General features: G+C 55.9%; 6 protein-coding genes across 6 annotated transcripts; 3 read left to right on the top strand and 3 right to left on the bottom strand.

The window, feature by feature from the left end:
• Positions 1-555: 555 nt before the first annotated feature.
• On the bottom strand, positions 556-3,023 carry C8Q71DRAFT_715986 (P-loop containing nucleoside triphosphate hydrolase protein; the record flags this gene model as incomplete). Its single annotated transcript, XM_047921077.1, has 14 exons — positions 556-616; positions 675-707; positions 763-857; positions 914-1,164; positions 1,197-1,236; positions 1,296-1,442; positions 1,497-1,886; positions 1,939-1,992; positions 2,043-2,175; positions 2,225-2,310; positions 2,369-2,443; positions 2,477-2,588; positions 2,639-2,697; positions 2,757-3,023. Coding segments are annotated over 14 exons (1,803 nt in total), but the record flags the coding sequence as incomplete, so codon positions are not given.
• Positions 3,024-3,509: 486 nt separating this feature from the next.
• Positions 3,510-4,737, top strand: C8Q71DRAFT_783826 (uncharacterized protein). The gene is made up of 4 exons (XM_047924999.1): positions 3,510-3,575; positions 3,631-3,736; positions 3,794-3,910; positions 3,963-4,737. Exons 1-4 carry the CDS (start codon positions 3,560-3,562, stop codon positions 4,618-4,620), a joined length of 897 nt encoding a protein of 298 aa, XP_047774195.1. The 5' UTR covers positions 3,510-3,559; the 3' UTR covers positions 4,621-4,737.
• A 131-nt stretch (positions 4,738-4,868) lies between these two features.
• On the top strand, positions 4,869-7,443 carry C8Q71DRAFT_862086 (PhoD-like phosphatase-domain-containing protein; the record flags this gene model as incomplete). Its single annotated transcript, XM_047927986.1, has 9 exons — positions 4,869-4,943; positions 5,000-5,209; positions 5,262-5,667; positions 5,724-6,248; positions 6,303-6,331; positions 6,387-6,650; positions 6,703-7,121; positions 7,183-7,266; positions 7,323-7,443. 9 exons carry the CDS (start codon positions 4,869-4,871, stop codon positions 7,441-7,443), a joined length of 2,133 nt encoding a protein of 710 aa, XP_047774194.1.
• C8Q71DRAFT_883216 (AAA-domain-containing protein) lies at positions 7,318-11,607 on the bottom strand (the record flags this gene model as incomplete). The annotated part of the gene is made up of 13 exons (XM_047928512.1): positions 7,318-7,779; positions 7,833-8,056; positions 8,110-8,491; positions 8,544-8,782; positions 8,832-9,010; positions 9,059-9,216; positions 9,266-9,422; positions 9,473-9,693; positions 9,749-9,978; positions 10,038-10,388; positions 10,443-10,519; positions 10,570-11,316; positions 11,368-11,607. 13 exons carry the CDS (start codon positions 11,605-11,607, stop codon positions 7,553-7,555), a joined length of 3,432 nt encoding a protein of 1,143 aa, XP_047774193.1. The 3' UTR covers positions 7,318-7,552.
• Positions 11,367-12,933, top strand: C8Q71DRAFT_315543 (Gar1/Naf1 RNA binding region-domain-containing protein). Its single transcript, XM_047917748.1, has 4 exons — positions 11,367-11,871; positions 11,923-11,985; positions 12,047-12,322; positions 12,374-12,933. Exons 1-4 carry the CDS (start codon positions 11,823-11,825, stop codon positions 12,826-12,828), a joined length of 843 nt encoding a protein of 280 aa, XP_047774192.1. The 5' UTR covers positions 11,367-11,822; the 3' UTR covers positions 12,829-12,933.
• Positions 12,844-13,804, bottom strand: C8Q71DRAFT_315519 (uncharacterized protein). Its single transcript, XM_047917747.1, has 5 exons — positions 13,525-13,804; positions 13,392-13,476; positions 13,112-13,330; positions 12,986-13,059; positions 12,844-12,933 (listed from the first exon to the last, which is right to left on the bottom strand). The coding sequence occupies exons 1-5, from the start codon at positions 13,693-13,695 to the stop codon at positions 12,859-12,861; spliced, it is 624 nt and encodes a 207-aa protein (XP_047774191.1). The 5' UTR covers positions 13,696-13,804; the 3' UTR covers positions 12,844-12,858.
• Between the last annotated feature and the right edge of the window lie 104 nt (positions 13,805-13,908).

Genomic DNA, 13,908 nt, shown 5'->3' with positions numbered 1-13,908 from the left:
TCGAGGACGCGGAGACGCAGTGTTTGCATCAGCATCAGAAAGTCGCCCAGACTAGCACGCCGTCATTACCATTGATTGTTGAGCTTGTCGCATGGATAAGTACTTGATAAGTACCCGTTCCTGTGAGTGTCACATTGCCGATGTTCGCTCATGCCGGTGTCAAATCGCCGTTTACGTATGCCATTTTCGCCGGACCAAGCCGTACACACACACCTGCGCGCATTGCGATTACTATCCTTGCCATGTAGCGGAGCCAACCATGGATACTGAGACTGGTATAGAGTCGTAGACACGTCTGGGTCTCGGAGGGGTGTCAGGAATAGCTGTGGGGGTCGATGAATTCAAAGACAGGCTTGGGGCCGTAGGTGCACCTGCAATGACATCCGATCGAGTGTCAGGAAGTCAAGAGAAGATCCGGAACGTCCTTACTACATAGCCATACATCTGGAAGCGCTCCTAGTGGTAATCGCATTGGGATCGTTCGTGCGTCGACGGGAAGACTCCAGCTCAATTCGGCATGATGAATGTCCATGAGACCATGATAGTACTGAGACACTACGAGGATACACTTGCACCAGTCCGTTTGTCGTAATATTTGTGTCCATACTCGAGAAGCCTATGAAAAGGATTGGTAGGTCAACGAGCTGCTATGATTAGTTGACAGGCGTGCGTACCAGTCCGGTTCTATCTCGGTCAGAATGCGTATCCTATCAAAGTAAGGTTATCGATAGCGACATCTGACAAAGGGCAGACAAGACGCACTGAGTCTTCTTCGTTTCTTCCATCTCGTGGAATATGACCCAGCCCGAGCGAGGTTTGCGCGTGAACAAGACAGAGTTTGGGTGGACGTGCAGGGTCTGGAGCTCACAGTTTGAGTTCATGGCGTTGCTCCACGTCAAGGGATATCACTTACCGCATTGCCTCGGACAGAGCGATATGTCCCGTCTGCAACCCAGCGTGCGCCGTTTCGCCAGTAGCCGCTGACGAGGCACTTCCGCAAGCGCTTCGCGTCACCCTCACAGCTGTCGAGTGGCAGGTTGAAGCGCTGCATGTATTTCTTGAGTTGCGAGCGGATGGACACGGCTCGAGACACGGCCCGGAAGGAGAGTGCGTGAGACTTGCACCAGGAAGACGAACGACCGTAGCGAGTGAAAGCGTTGTATGCTATGCAGGGTTATGAGTCAAGGCGTGCCGACGTGGATGGGGGGACGTACCATTCAGCAATGTTAAGTGATCCTAGATCAATGAGGGCAAACATGAGTGAATGTTGACTAGCGGCGTTTAGCTGAGCGTACCCCTTCTTCAGCCGTGAACTTCCTCCGCTCCAACTCAGCCAGGGCACCTGGTGCGCCGTCAGGAATGATAAACACGTCCTGTACTGCAGTCATTGCAGCAATGGTGAGGATCTCCTCGCCACATTTGTGTTCCTTCGACATGAAGAGCTTGTATAGGGACTGTGAGCTTTCTGGGACCGCAGACAGAATGCTGATGCTCACCATGCGCGCGATGTTAACTTCGACTGGACACTCCGCGACTTTCTCTCCCATTACAGTGAGCCGACCATCCTCTCCGATCATCCCAGCCGCGTACAGCCCTTCCAAAGCCCGCAAGACACTCTCAGCCGGCGGGCTCGAGACCCATTCGAACTTCATGAGATCGTCGATGCCCAGGCTCTTCAGCTGAAGTATAGGCGTCGTCAAATCAGTACGGGTGATTTCTGGAGGCGTCGTGAGTGGGAGCTTTTCGTATGCGCTTTCGGGGTAGAGCCTGTAACAGATCCCGGAGGAGGTACGACCTGCACGACCGGCGCGCTGAGTGGCGGATGCTTGCGAGACGGGGACGGGGACGAGGGAGGAGAGGGAAGTTGTGGGGTTGTAGGTGCGAATCTTGAGAATGGTGGGCACCCAGTTAGGTATAGAGTCAATGGGAGAAGCATACCTTGACGAAGCCAGAATCGACGACAAATTTGATACCGTCGATGGTGACACTAGCCTGTGGATCGTTAGTGGTATGAATTGGACGACTGCACGAAGTAAGCCTACTTCTGCAATGTTAGTGGAAACGATGACTTTTCGACTCCCCCGTTCCGCAGGTTCGAAGACTGCAAGTTGTTCATCCGTTGTGAGACCGGCATGTAACGCCAATAACCGGAGCCGCATGAAATTTCGAGGCAAGCTGATGCAGGCTTGATTATCGTCCTACATGGGTTACACAACAGACTTACCTGGGAAGCATCTCGGCGAGTTCTTCTAAGCAACGATCGATTTCTTCTCGACCCGTCAAGAAGACCAGGATGTCCCCGCTCCCTTGCTAACAAATCATCGCGGTTGGGAACATGTCGCATACGCGATGCAGCGCACAGGCTTACCTGTAAGTGGATATTCCAGACTACTTCTGCCGCCTTCCGTACATAGTCCGCAACAGGCTCCGCCAAGTACGCTGTCTGAACAGGATACATGCGACCTTCGAGACTGACGATGATCGCCTCGTCAGGGCTGTTACCCGCGGTGAAGTAATCGAGGAAGGAGGTAGCATCAAGCGTCGCGGAGGAGACTATGAGGCGTAGAGAGGGTCGTTTGCGGCGAATCCTAGAGCGTAAGGTTAGCAACGACGGAGGGCAGGAAACCGGACGGCTTACTTCTTCAGTATCCCAAGCATCAGGTCTGTGTATACGCTTCGCTCGTGCGCTTCGTCAATCTTAGGACCTCTGAGTCAGGATGAGTTCTCGAGGCTGCGTCGGAGAGAAGGATGCGCACCATGATGACGCTATAGCGGCTGAGGAGAGGGTCTAGCAAAGTCTCTCTAAAGAGCATGCCGTCCGTCATATACAAGATTCGCGTGCGCTCCTTGTCGCTGACGTCCTCGAAGCGGATCGTGTAGCCCACTTCGTCTCCGATAGTGGACCCGACCTCTTGGGCGACGCGTCCGGCGACGGACGTCGCGGCAACGCGACGAGGTTGTGTGCATGCTATGATGTTCCCATCTGCAGACCAGCCTGCCTCATGGAGATATTGGGGAAGCTCTGTTTGATGGTCAGAGGCGAGCGGAGGGTGCGGTGAATAGATACTGACGAGTAGTTTTCCCGCATCCCGTTTGTCCGACTACTATGACCACCCCGTATTTCTCCAAGCAATAGAGTAGCTTCTCGCCTGCACATTTCGATGAATGGTCAAGTGTGTGAAAGCGAGGAGGAACAACGCACGGTGCTTGAAGATCGGCAGCCTCTCCCTGGCACCCTGGATGCCCATGTAGGACGCAGAAGGGGCGCTTTGAACGACATTCCCCTCTGTCTCCGTTGCGCGGTCGAGACTGCTGCCTGGCCCGGCTGTGCCGGGCTTCCAGAATTGGAGGGACGTCATTTGTCGGTGGCGGGGATGGACGAGCAGCCGAATCGGGAAGCGGTTGTTTGGCCCAGAGGCCTTTGCACGCGGAGCCAAGCAGGCACAAGCAAATCTCGGTGGCGCGCGATCATACATAGTAGGCGCTCTGTAAGCCTGGCTGTACTTGACACTTGTTCCCTGACCACTACCCTCCCTGTATACCGCCCGGCTAGCCCACCATGTCTGAGCGTAAAGGTGCGTCATTACAGTCTGTATTGCTCTCGTTCTTTTGCTAACACATCCTCTGCAGTTCTCAACAAGTACTTCCCCCCGGATTTCGATCCGTCTCTCATTCCCCGCAGGAAACAGCCCAAGAACTCACAGCAGGTGGTCCGTTTGATGGCTCCTTTCTCTATGTGCGTGCGCTTCTGACACGCATCTGCTCTCATTCTCTGACCTCACAATTTGTCTAGGCGATGTAACACCTGCGGAGAGTACATCTACAAGGGGAAGAAGTTCAATGCTCGGAAGGAGACGGTAGACGGAGAGGACTACTATGGGATCAAGATCTTCCGCTTTTACATCAAATGGTATGTCTGATCCACTTCCTATTTTACCGCAGTGTTTAACGGTGCATCGCAGTACATTATGCTCCGCCGAAATCACGTTCAAGACAGACCCGAAGAACACTGACTACTCGGCCGAGCATGGTGCATCGCGGAACTTTGAGCCATGGAGAGAAGAGAAGGCCGTGGAGGAGGAGGACCGGCTGGCCAAGCTCGAGGAAGAAGAGAACAACCCCATGAAGGCGCTCGAGAACCGTACGGTGGACTCGAAGCGCGAGATGGACATCCTCGATGCGCTGCAGGATATCCGTGCGCGTAATGCCCGTAACGAGCGGGTAGGACAGTCGGTGGATCTGGTAGAGAGGCTGGGTGCGGAGGAGATTGAAACTATGGAGGATCGGCGGCGGAAACTCGAGGAGGAGGAAGACGAGAAGCTGGTGCGGGAGGTGTTCCAGAAGATCCCTGCGGCGGGCCCGTCGTCAGCCAGCGGGTCATCGGGACATACATCTCAGTCGCCGGAGGAGGAGGCACCGACACCAGTGGTAACGCTGAAGCGCAAGGCCGAGGGCGCAGAGCCGGACCTCCACAGTCTGCTGCCTGAAGAGACGCGTGCCCTTCTCTCGGCCAAGGCCTTCGCGCCTGCACCACCAGTGAAGAAGAAGAAGACGAACTTGATGGGCATCAAGATCAACAAGGGCAAGGGTGTTGCCAAACCGAAGCCCGTTGCGGCATAGGACGTCGGACTTGCATTGTAGTCTACTGTAGCATTGTATTCACTGTCTGTTTACGGGTCATTGTGTTTTGTTACATGGGATCAGTGTGGATTGAATGGAGCATATATCGCAAAATGATGTCAGGCGCGAGCCGCGTGCGCTCGACGCGACCCCTGTACGACCGTCTTCCTCCACGACCACCTCCACGTCCGCGACACCCTGCCCGCACGACATCCCCACGCCCACGAACGTCGACTACACCTCGCGGTATGGCCAACCTCGGCTACGCGCAAGCCGCGGTATCGACCGCATTCCGCGCAGTTGCCTATGTCTTCCTCGAAGTGGTCAGTCCGTGATCTCCGCACATTGAGCGAGCAACGGTCTTATGACGTGCCTCTAGATCCCCCATTCTGCAGCAAAATACGTGCTCTCGGTCTTGTATGTAGCTTACCTTGTGTTGTACTCCCTCCAACCACCACCCGCCCTCGAGCCAACGACGAAAGAGGAACATTCGAACGGCGAGGCCAAGGTCCCCTTCCCCACCGAGGACACAACCAAAGAACTCGTAGAAACGAAGACAGAGTCTGAAGACTCGAAGCCCTTGCCCTCGGTGAGTGTCACGTCGCTATCATTCCTCGCAGTGGCAACTAACCGTACCGCAGATCCCCACCCCTGCTGAAGAGTCTAGCAGCCTCACTGCCCTGTTGTTGTCTCTGCCTACCCCGTCACGCCCGCTACGACTAGCGAACCTCTTTATCAACACCCTGCTCGCCGCCGCCGCACTAGAGTTCATCACATACCCGTACTTTGACGACGCTGCAGGCGTGGTCTACACCCGCGTCGGCGCGGTATACCCGGATGCTGCCAAAATTGTCGTCCGCTACCCCGGACTTGTCGGGTTCAACCAGACGAACGCCACTGTGCAGCTTGCCTGGAGGCAGGTGCCGAAATCGGGAGCGGTCGAGTCGGACGTGTGGAAGGATGGTCCTTCTGCGCTCCTTAGTGAAGAGCTGGACTGGGTGAACACTGTCAAGTTGTCGAGTCTGTGGCCGAGCACTACCTATGAATGTGAGTTGCACGCGACGAACGGCGACTCCGCTCATGCTAATCTTGTTTGTGTCTAGACACGCTTCGCGACGCCAACAAGACCCAGCTCCCCTACCCCTCGTCACCCATTCGCTTCCGCACCTTCCCGGACCCTTACCTCAACAGCGGCGTCAACTTCCGCTTCTTGGCCTCATCTTGCATCGTGCCCAACTTCCCCTACACCCCGCTCCAGGGCCGCACAATTAAAGGCTTCGACCTGCTAGCGGACTACCTCTGGCCGAAGAACACGCCCGGCAAGTTCACGATGCCGCCTCCTAGCACGAGCACGCCCACGCCTGCAGAGACGGAGTCTGCCGACGAGAGTGCCGCTGGGACGTCGGCGTTGGATCAGCCGGAGCCCACCGCTGCACCTGTGTTCTCAGTGAATGCTCAGACGGTGGAGCCGGTGGCTAGCAAGGCGCCGACGGAGTTCATGATCTTTATGGGCGACTTCATCTATGCGGATGTGCCGATCTACTATGGAGACGATAAGGAGGCGTACCGTCGTTTATACAGAAGGAACTATCAGAGCCCCAGCTTTAGAAAGGTTTACGAACGGCTTCGTGAGTCGAGACAATCGCGCTTCATGACTCTTCATTGACGCGTATATCTATCAGCGTTCATTCACACTTACGACGACCACGAGGTGAGTTTAGCTGGATCATGTCCAAGCTGTTGTACTGACTGGGTGGCCTCTTCAGATCATCAACAACTACGCTGGGCATTCCAATGACTCTTCCCCACCATTTGCGAACGCGAACGACGCCTTCGCGCTGTACAACGCTCAAGGCAACTACGATTCTTCCCAGCAGGGCGAGCACTACTATGACTTCCGCCATGGCGACGTAGCGTTCTTCGTCATGGACACGCGGAGGCACAGGTCCATCATTGAGGAAACCGACGAGCCCAGCAGGACCATGCTCGGGGAACAGCAGTTGACGGCGCTGTACGACTGGCTCGGAAGGGTACGCACTATCTCAGCGTAATCTGTCCTGAGCGTGAGCTGACAGTGTACAGGTCAACAACACCGCGACGTTCAAGTTCATCGTCAGTTCCGTGCCATTTACCGGCCTCTGGACGTACGAAGGGGAGTACGAGACCTGGAACGGCTTCCAATATGAGAAGGCGTCGCTCCTCAACGCGTTGCACACCGTTCCGAACGTCATCCTCCTCTCCGGTGACAGACACGAGTTCGCCGCCATCGAGTTCCCGAGCGCGAACCCCGCGCGGACGGTGTACGAGATTTCGACGAGCCCGCTGAGCATGTTCTACATACCGCTGATCAGGACGCTCAAGAAGCAGAGCGAGGATGTAATCAATAGGACGAAGGAGGTTGTGAATGTGCTTGAAGATGGAACCACGGAGACGGTGATCGTGACGGAGGAGGTGCCGCAGGAAAAGGTCTTGAAGTATATTGCCGACGGGAACTACAAATGGTGAGTGGAGGCGCTGGCTGAAACTTGGCAGTATGGTTAACGACGGGATACTCCAATTCAGGTCCTCAATTGAGGTTGACACCAGGGACCGACAGAACCCTGTGGCCAACATAGACATCATCATTGATGGAAAGAATGCCTATTCGTGAGTAGACCTGAGTCTTCACATTTGCGTACGCCCCTGACAAACCTTCTGCACAGGTTGACCATTCGCGGAGAACCCGTGAAACTGTCGCCCTCGATGGCATTGGGCGCATATGTGCCTCAAAGTTTCAAGGGAGTGCTTGGAAAGATCGGGCTAAACCCTAGCAGTTGGTTCTGAAGATGCGAGTGTTGGATATAGCAAAGTATGTAGTACAGTGACCCATAATTCCGTAATGCTATTCATGATACCTGGAATAATCCAAACGGTGTTGGCAATGAAGAATTGGTCATGCTGCCGCATTTATCGTCTCCTTGGAGAATCGCTGCTGGACTTGTGCGTAGTGCTCCATCTCGGCTTGGCTGACACTCGGGACCAGCTCTTTGAGCGCGGCAGTGAAGTCTTGTTGCATGACAAGGACCTCCATTTCTGCGGGTGTTGCGAGTTCTGCGAGATAGTACTGAGGGGTGAGAGGATATGGGTGCCGCGGATCTGGGGGCTGGCTGTTTAGTTCGGCTGTCAAGAAATTGCGTAAGACTCGAGCATAATGACACTGGCAGAGTGCATACCAATAGTTGCCTCCAGCTCCTCTGCCTTTCGTGACATGGCCTTGAGCAAGGCGTCTGCACACAAGGCGTAGAAGTCGGCGCCCGTGTAGTGGAAGGGACATTGTTCTGCGATGTCTTCCAGTCTGAGCTCCGGGTGGAGCCGAAACTTCCGCGTGAGGGCTTGCAGGATGTTCAGCTGCGCGGCATGTGTGTTGCTCACGCCGAGATAAAGCATGCGGTCAAATCTGTCAGTACAAGGTAAGCACATAAGTGATTGAGCGGCGGTGAGGTGTCTGACCTGCCAGGTCGTAGCAAAGCGGGATCCAGCAAGTCGGGCCGATTCGTCGCACCGATGACGAACACGTCAGCGCCCGCCTTCCCGCCAGAAAGCCCATCCAGCTCGGCCAATATCTGACTGACAATCCGATCCATCACCCCTCCAGAATCACCGTGACTGCCGCGCTTGGGTGCTACGGAGTCCAACTCGTCAAAGAAGATCACGCATGGACGTGCATCGCGAGCACGCTGGAACACACGGCGGACGTTCGCTTCAGACTCGCCGATGTACATGTTGAGCAGCTCGGGGCCCTTGACCGAGAAGAAGTTGAGCGCGCAGGACGTCGCAACGGCTTTCGCGAGGAGCGTCTTTCCCGTACCCGGCGGTCCGTACAAGAGGATACCTATACGTCGATCAATGTCCATTGACGCTTCTCCGTCGGGACGTGCACATACCAGATCGTTTTTTGAGCCCGTCTGCGAAGAATTCGGGGTGCTCCAGTGGTAGCTGGATAGTGTCCAGAATATCCGCCTTCACATGGGCGAGACCTCCGACATCGTCCCATGTCACTGAAGGTATCTTGGGTGCACCGATGTTCTCCGAGTACGCAGCTCGCGACTCCTTCAAGGAAGCATCGAAGTCGGCCGCAGTTAACGGTATCCCTGCATAGAACAGGTCTGCACCTGATGCTGAGCTGCACCGGAGCGTTAGCGAACAGACGACAATAAGAGTGCTGCACTTACGTGTCCTTGGCGGCGCGCTCGGCAGCCGCAGCCTGTGCGCGCGATACGAGGTTGACGAGATCTGCTGCGACGAGTGCTGCAGTTTGCACGGCCACGTCCTTGACAGACACGTCGGGGGCCACGATATGGCTCCGTAGTAATGAGTTCAGGATTTCGTGACGTTCAGCTTCGCCAGGTGCCTAAAGTTCGGGTTAGCAATAGCTTCCGCAGCGTCGAGGACGACGGACCTCAAGAGTGATCTCGTGCTTGAAGCTAGACAGGACCCGCGAGGGGACCTTGTCAGGATCACTGGTCGTGCCAACAACAAGGACCGGATATCCTGTCAAGTTCCACCCTTGTTGCAGGCTAGATATGCACTCTTGCAATGCGTTCGCGATGCTAGGCTCTTCGAACCATTAGTATCAACGGACTTCAAGGAAAGAAGATGTCTCCACCTTTTCCTGGCTCGAGGCCCTGAGTCGTCTGGGCAAAGGCATCGATGTTCCTCAGAAGGAGGATACAGGGCGAACATGACGCCGCCCGCTCAAAACGTGCCCGAAGGGTCCCCTCAGTTTTGGCATCGTTCTCGCCCAGAACCTCGTAACAGTTGACCTGCAGAGACGCTGAGCGACGGCTCCCCTTTCTAGACAAACAGCTCATACCTCAAAGAGATGAATGCCGAGATGTTGTACCACCCAACTCGCCGTCGTGAATTTTCCAGACCCCTTTGGGCCCTTCAGCAACACGGTCAACTGCAGCTGATACTCCACAGCGTGTGGTTTCAATGCGGCCGCTGTCAGCGCGAGCAGCTTGCTATATGCACTGTTGGGCCCGAGGAGATTCGACGCTTCGGTCTCTACGGGCGCAAAGGGTACAGAGCCCTCTGCGAGAAGATGAGCGACTGCTGCTTTGGTTAAACATATAAGCGACGGCCTCACGGATGTTTAGGTAGCGGGCCATGTCAGGCACCCTCGCGTGTTCCACACCAGTCTGTATCATGCGAGTGACTGATGGGTCCACCCAGCACCCAAGCTCGCCAACGGCCGAGCCCAAATAAACATCCGACGCCGGCATGGACGCGTCGCCGTTACTCGACACGACGTGGTGCTCTATGTTCGTCACGGTGAAGAATGCCAACTCGTCTGCAGCGTCAGCGGCGTTCATGAACCTTCTCCCCGTCGGGCATAAGTAAATATATTGTTTGCTCGAGCTACGGGGAAACCTAACTTGTACTCGAGCGCCGCCTCGTTCTCCCCGCTCAGCGCCTCATCCTTCGGATCGACGTCCGTCTGCCAGAGGACCTCGTCGGTGTTGATCTTGACGGTGATGATGTCGCCCTGCTTGACGAGGCGTGTCGTATCTTTGAAGTAGTCTTGCAGTGCTCTGAGGAAGAGCGGCTGGTATGCGCGATCGGTGGATATGGGAGATGCGACGCGCGCTATTGTAACGGAGCGGGCTGTCGGGATAGAGGGCTTTTGCGAACCAAACGGACTAGGGCGCAGACAGACTTCATGGCTCGTTGGAGCTGTGCCCGAAGTAATATTGTGCAGAAGTTGAGGGGACAGGCGAACGGGTCCACTGTATAACCTTGAGATGAAAATGCAGTATGGCAGCGTGGCACAGACAACGCACCTTGAATCTGCGTCGCTGTCTTCGGCGCATACACGCGCGAGCCGAGATGAAGACCCCTTGCTCGAGCGGACGACAGCCTGTTACGCTGAAGGTGAACGACGAATAGAGTGAAATAGAAGTTACATACCCAATCTCCACTCAGCACGCCGACGTGGCTGAGGTCGGCAGTCGAGATGTAGACCGTGCAGTCGTCTTCCACTGATGACCTCGGTGAAGCAAGCTGTTCTGCAACACGTGTGTACCCAGCAGAGTGAATACGAGCTCTATCGATACTACTATCAGGAGGGCCATCGAGTGCGTCGGCCTCGTCCGGAGGGGTTCCATTAGCAGGCATAGAGTGCAACACAGAACCAGCCAAGAAAGCCTCGTTGATCTCAAAGCCATCCTCGGACTCCTGGAATTCATCCTCGTCGGACGGGATTTCCTGTAAATCATCGAGGGTATGTGCAGAATGCCCGTTCGAGGTCGGCGCAGGTTCCGGAGCCAGCGTGACATAGAACCGAGTAACTCCCCTTTTGGCGTAACCCTGCAGGACGGGACCAGCCATGACTAGTCGGTAGTGGTGCCCAGACGAGGGAAAGCCATCACCGTCGCCACCAGAGATGTCGAGGTCGCGTGCATGAAGGGTGTACACCTCGTCCTGCCGCAGTGTTCGCTGCGTGTCAAAGAAGTGTGCCTCGAAGGCTGCGCGATGAGCCAGAGCTAGGGTGTATGCATCGTGTGAGTGTGCTGTGAGTATTATCTCCGAGAGCACAACGGGCTGGACAGCAATGAGATGATGAGTTGCTTCCTTCGACTGCGAGCTGATGTCCCCCTGAACGAAGGCGCGGTACTGCTGGAGCCATTGCTTGGGTACGACGACACCAGAGTCCTGCTATATGCGCCTTTATTACACGAGTCCTCACGGATACAAATATTCACTCACGTTCGCGTCGAGCCGTGCCCATGCTACCAGAGACGCAATAGGCGACGCCTTCCCCGCACTTGCAGTCGGACGAGGGGCGACCCGCGATATAGACACGGCCGCTCTGCCCTCTTGCGCGCCAGCCAAATTCAACGCGTCCCACAGACCCTGCGAGAGGAGTACTGCGCCGTCGTCCGCGCTGTCGCTGACGGGGGAGAGGGCGGCGGGGACGGGGCGGGGGTGGTCGAAGAGGTAGTCCATGCGAGCGACCAGCGTGGGAATCCCGACCCCGCCCTTCGTCTTCGCCACAATTTTGGCAAAGCGGCTTATTTCCGCCTGCGCTCTCGGAGTCCTCGCTGAAAACATACGCTCGCACACGCCGCTTACATCTCGCGGCTTCAGTGATACTTGCGAGGCTCCCTGCGCTGTTTGAAGTCAGCGCCACACTTTTTTGAAGACCCACTAAACTTGCGAAAATGAGTAGAGGAGGCAGAGGAGGAGGGTTCGGAGGCCGTGGCTTCGGAGGTGCGTTCACTCGATGGTCGATTGCTGGTTGTGGTGCTCAGTATGCTGCAGGAAGAGGGGGAGGCAGGGGTGGCTACGGTCAGCGGGATGTAGGACCTCCAGACACAGTCCTCGGTGTGCACACATGCCCCTACTTTTCACGGACTCGTATCTGACCATGCGATCCTTCGTACAGAGATGGGCTCCTTCTTGCACGCAGTCGAAGAGGAGATGCTCTGCCAGTCCGTCATGCCGGACAAGGTCCCTTACTTCAATGCGCCCATCTATCTCGCGAACAAGTCCGTCATCGGCAAGGTCGACGAGATCCTCGGCCCGATCAATGAGGTCTACTTCTCCGTCAAGATGGAGCAGGGCATGGTCGCGAGCAGCTTCAAGAAGGGCGACAAGGTATTTATCGGAGGAGACAAGCTCTTGCCAGTGGAAAGGTTCTTGCCAAAACCGAAGATTGCTGGTATGTGCTATGTTTTTCTTGCGGGTGTCATTGTGAACTCACGATTCGCAGGTGTAACAAGTACGCATAACATCAGTCCTAGAATCCTTCATCGTGCTGACGATCTCTGCAGAACGAGGTCGTGGGGGACGCGGCGGCGCAGGTGGACGAGGACGAGGCGCACCAGGCGGACGGGGTGGCTTTTCACGAGGAGGCCCCAGAGGCGGCGGACGGGGCGGCTTCCAACCAAGAGGTGGGTTCAGCGGCGGCCGCGGTGGTGGTCGAGGTGGGCCAAGTCGGGGGCGTGGTGGTGGCTTCGGTGGCGGCGGCTTTGGCGGTGGTGGTTTTGGCGGTGGAGGCGGACGAGGCGGCAGGGGTGGTTTCCGTGGTTCATAGTATCTGTTGGCACGTTGCGCGTGTTGCGTTTCGTTACTGTGCTATATGTATATCATTCCTTTCTCCTCTGCTCTGTTGATGCATTAAGGTCAGACGTGTGGTACATGGTGTTGTATCGATACAGGAATTAAGACAAGTGAACGGTGGGTGGTGGAATGAGATCAAGATTTCAGAGCTTTGATTTCGGCTGCGACGACCTGAACACGCTCTGAGCGCTCGGATTGTAGGGGGATGGACTGTAGGAGTGTCAACTTCGCAGGCATGTGGAAGCAATCAAATGGCACCGACCTGTTTGAGCTCTTCCGCTATTGCATTGACCTGCATAGCGACCTGATGTATGTTCTCATACGTCGCAGGTAATACTAGCAAACCGTTAGTTCACTCCGGCAAAGTGCCGACACGGACGCAACTCACAGTCTCGCGCAGTGGGGTACTCCCTTCCGCCATCGCGGGAGTCTTCGGCGGCAGCCTCCTGGTCGAGCTCCCGCTGACGCTGAAAGAGTTCCTCCATCTGTGCCTCAATCTCTTTGGGGTGCTTCCGGCGCCGCGCAGCAATCTCGGAGTCCCATTGGAGAGACTGGTGCGCGAGGGCCCAGATGTGCCGGTCGAAACCCTCGTCGAATGGTTCCTCCTCTGCAACAAGGTAACGAGCGGGTAAGAAGAGGTCGTAGGAGAAGGGTGGCCAGCGACGCACCTTCCTCAGCGATGTCCAATTCCTCGAAGTTACGCCCATTGATGCGGATGTTGGGGCGCGTCATGTCGAATGTCCTGTCGATGAACTGAGCGACGCGTATAGTTTTACATCAACACCTCGCATGAGAACGTACTTGTTGTAGGTGCTTCATGAGGACGTCGCGTTCGGCGGTAGATCGCACAGACGAGAGCTCCTCCTCGAACGCACTCATGGCGGCGGAGGTGTAGTTGGCTTTGAGGCGGTGCCAGTCTTGGATGGAGTCGAGCGAGATGCGGGCCATGTCGTCAGCGTGTTGAGGGTCCATGACTGGGTGTTTCGTGAGATGTGACGAGGGTGTGGAACAGGAGGAGGGAAGTGGGTGTTAGGAACAAAGCTAAAGAGACGCGACGGAGACGCGCGGGACGCGTCGCGACAGCGGTCACGCGACTCGCGTCGAAGATCGCTTCAAGTTCACCATCCACCCTCAGGTTGAGCTTGACATCTCAGGCATGAAATGTTCTCTATATATCCCTCATGG

The sequence above is a fragment of the Rhodofomes roseus genome (assembly GCF_022264815.1).
Source record: "Rhodofomes roseus strain CIRM-BRFM 1785 chromosome Unknown C8Q71scaffold_28, whole genome shotgun sequence".
In the NCBI taxonomy this organism is placed as follows: Eukaryota; Fungi; Basidiomycota; class Agaricomycetes; order Polyporales; family Fomitopsidaceae; genus Rhodofomes; species Rhodofomes roseus.
Note: the sequence above shows the minus strand (reverse complement) of the source record. Positions and strands in the feature narration are given on the sequence as shown.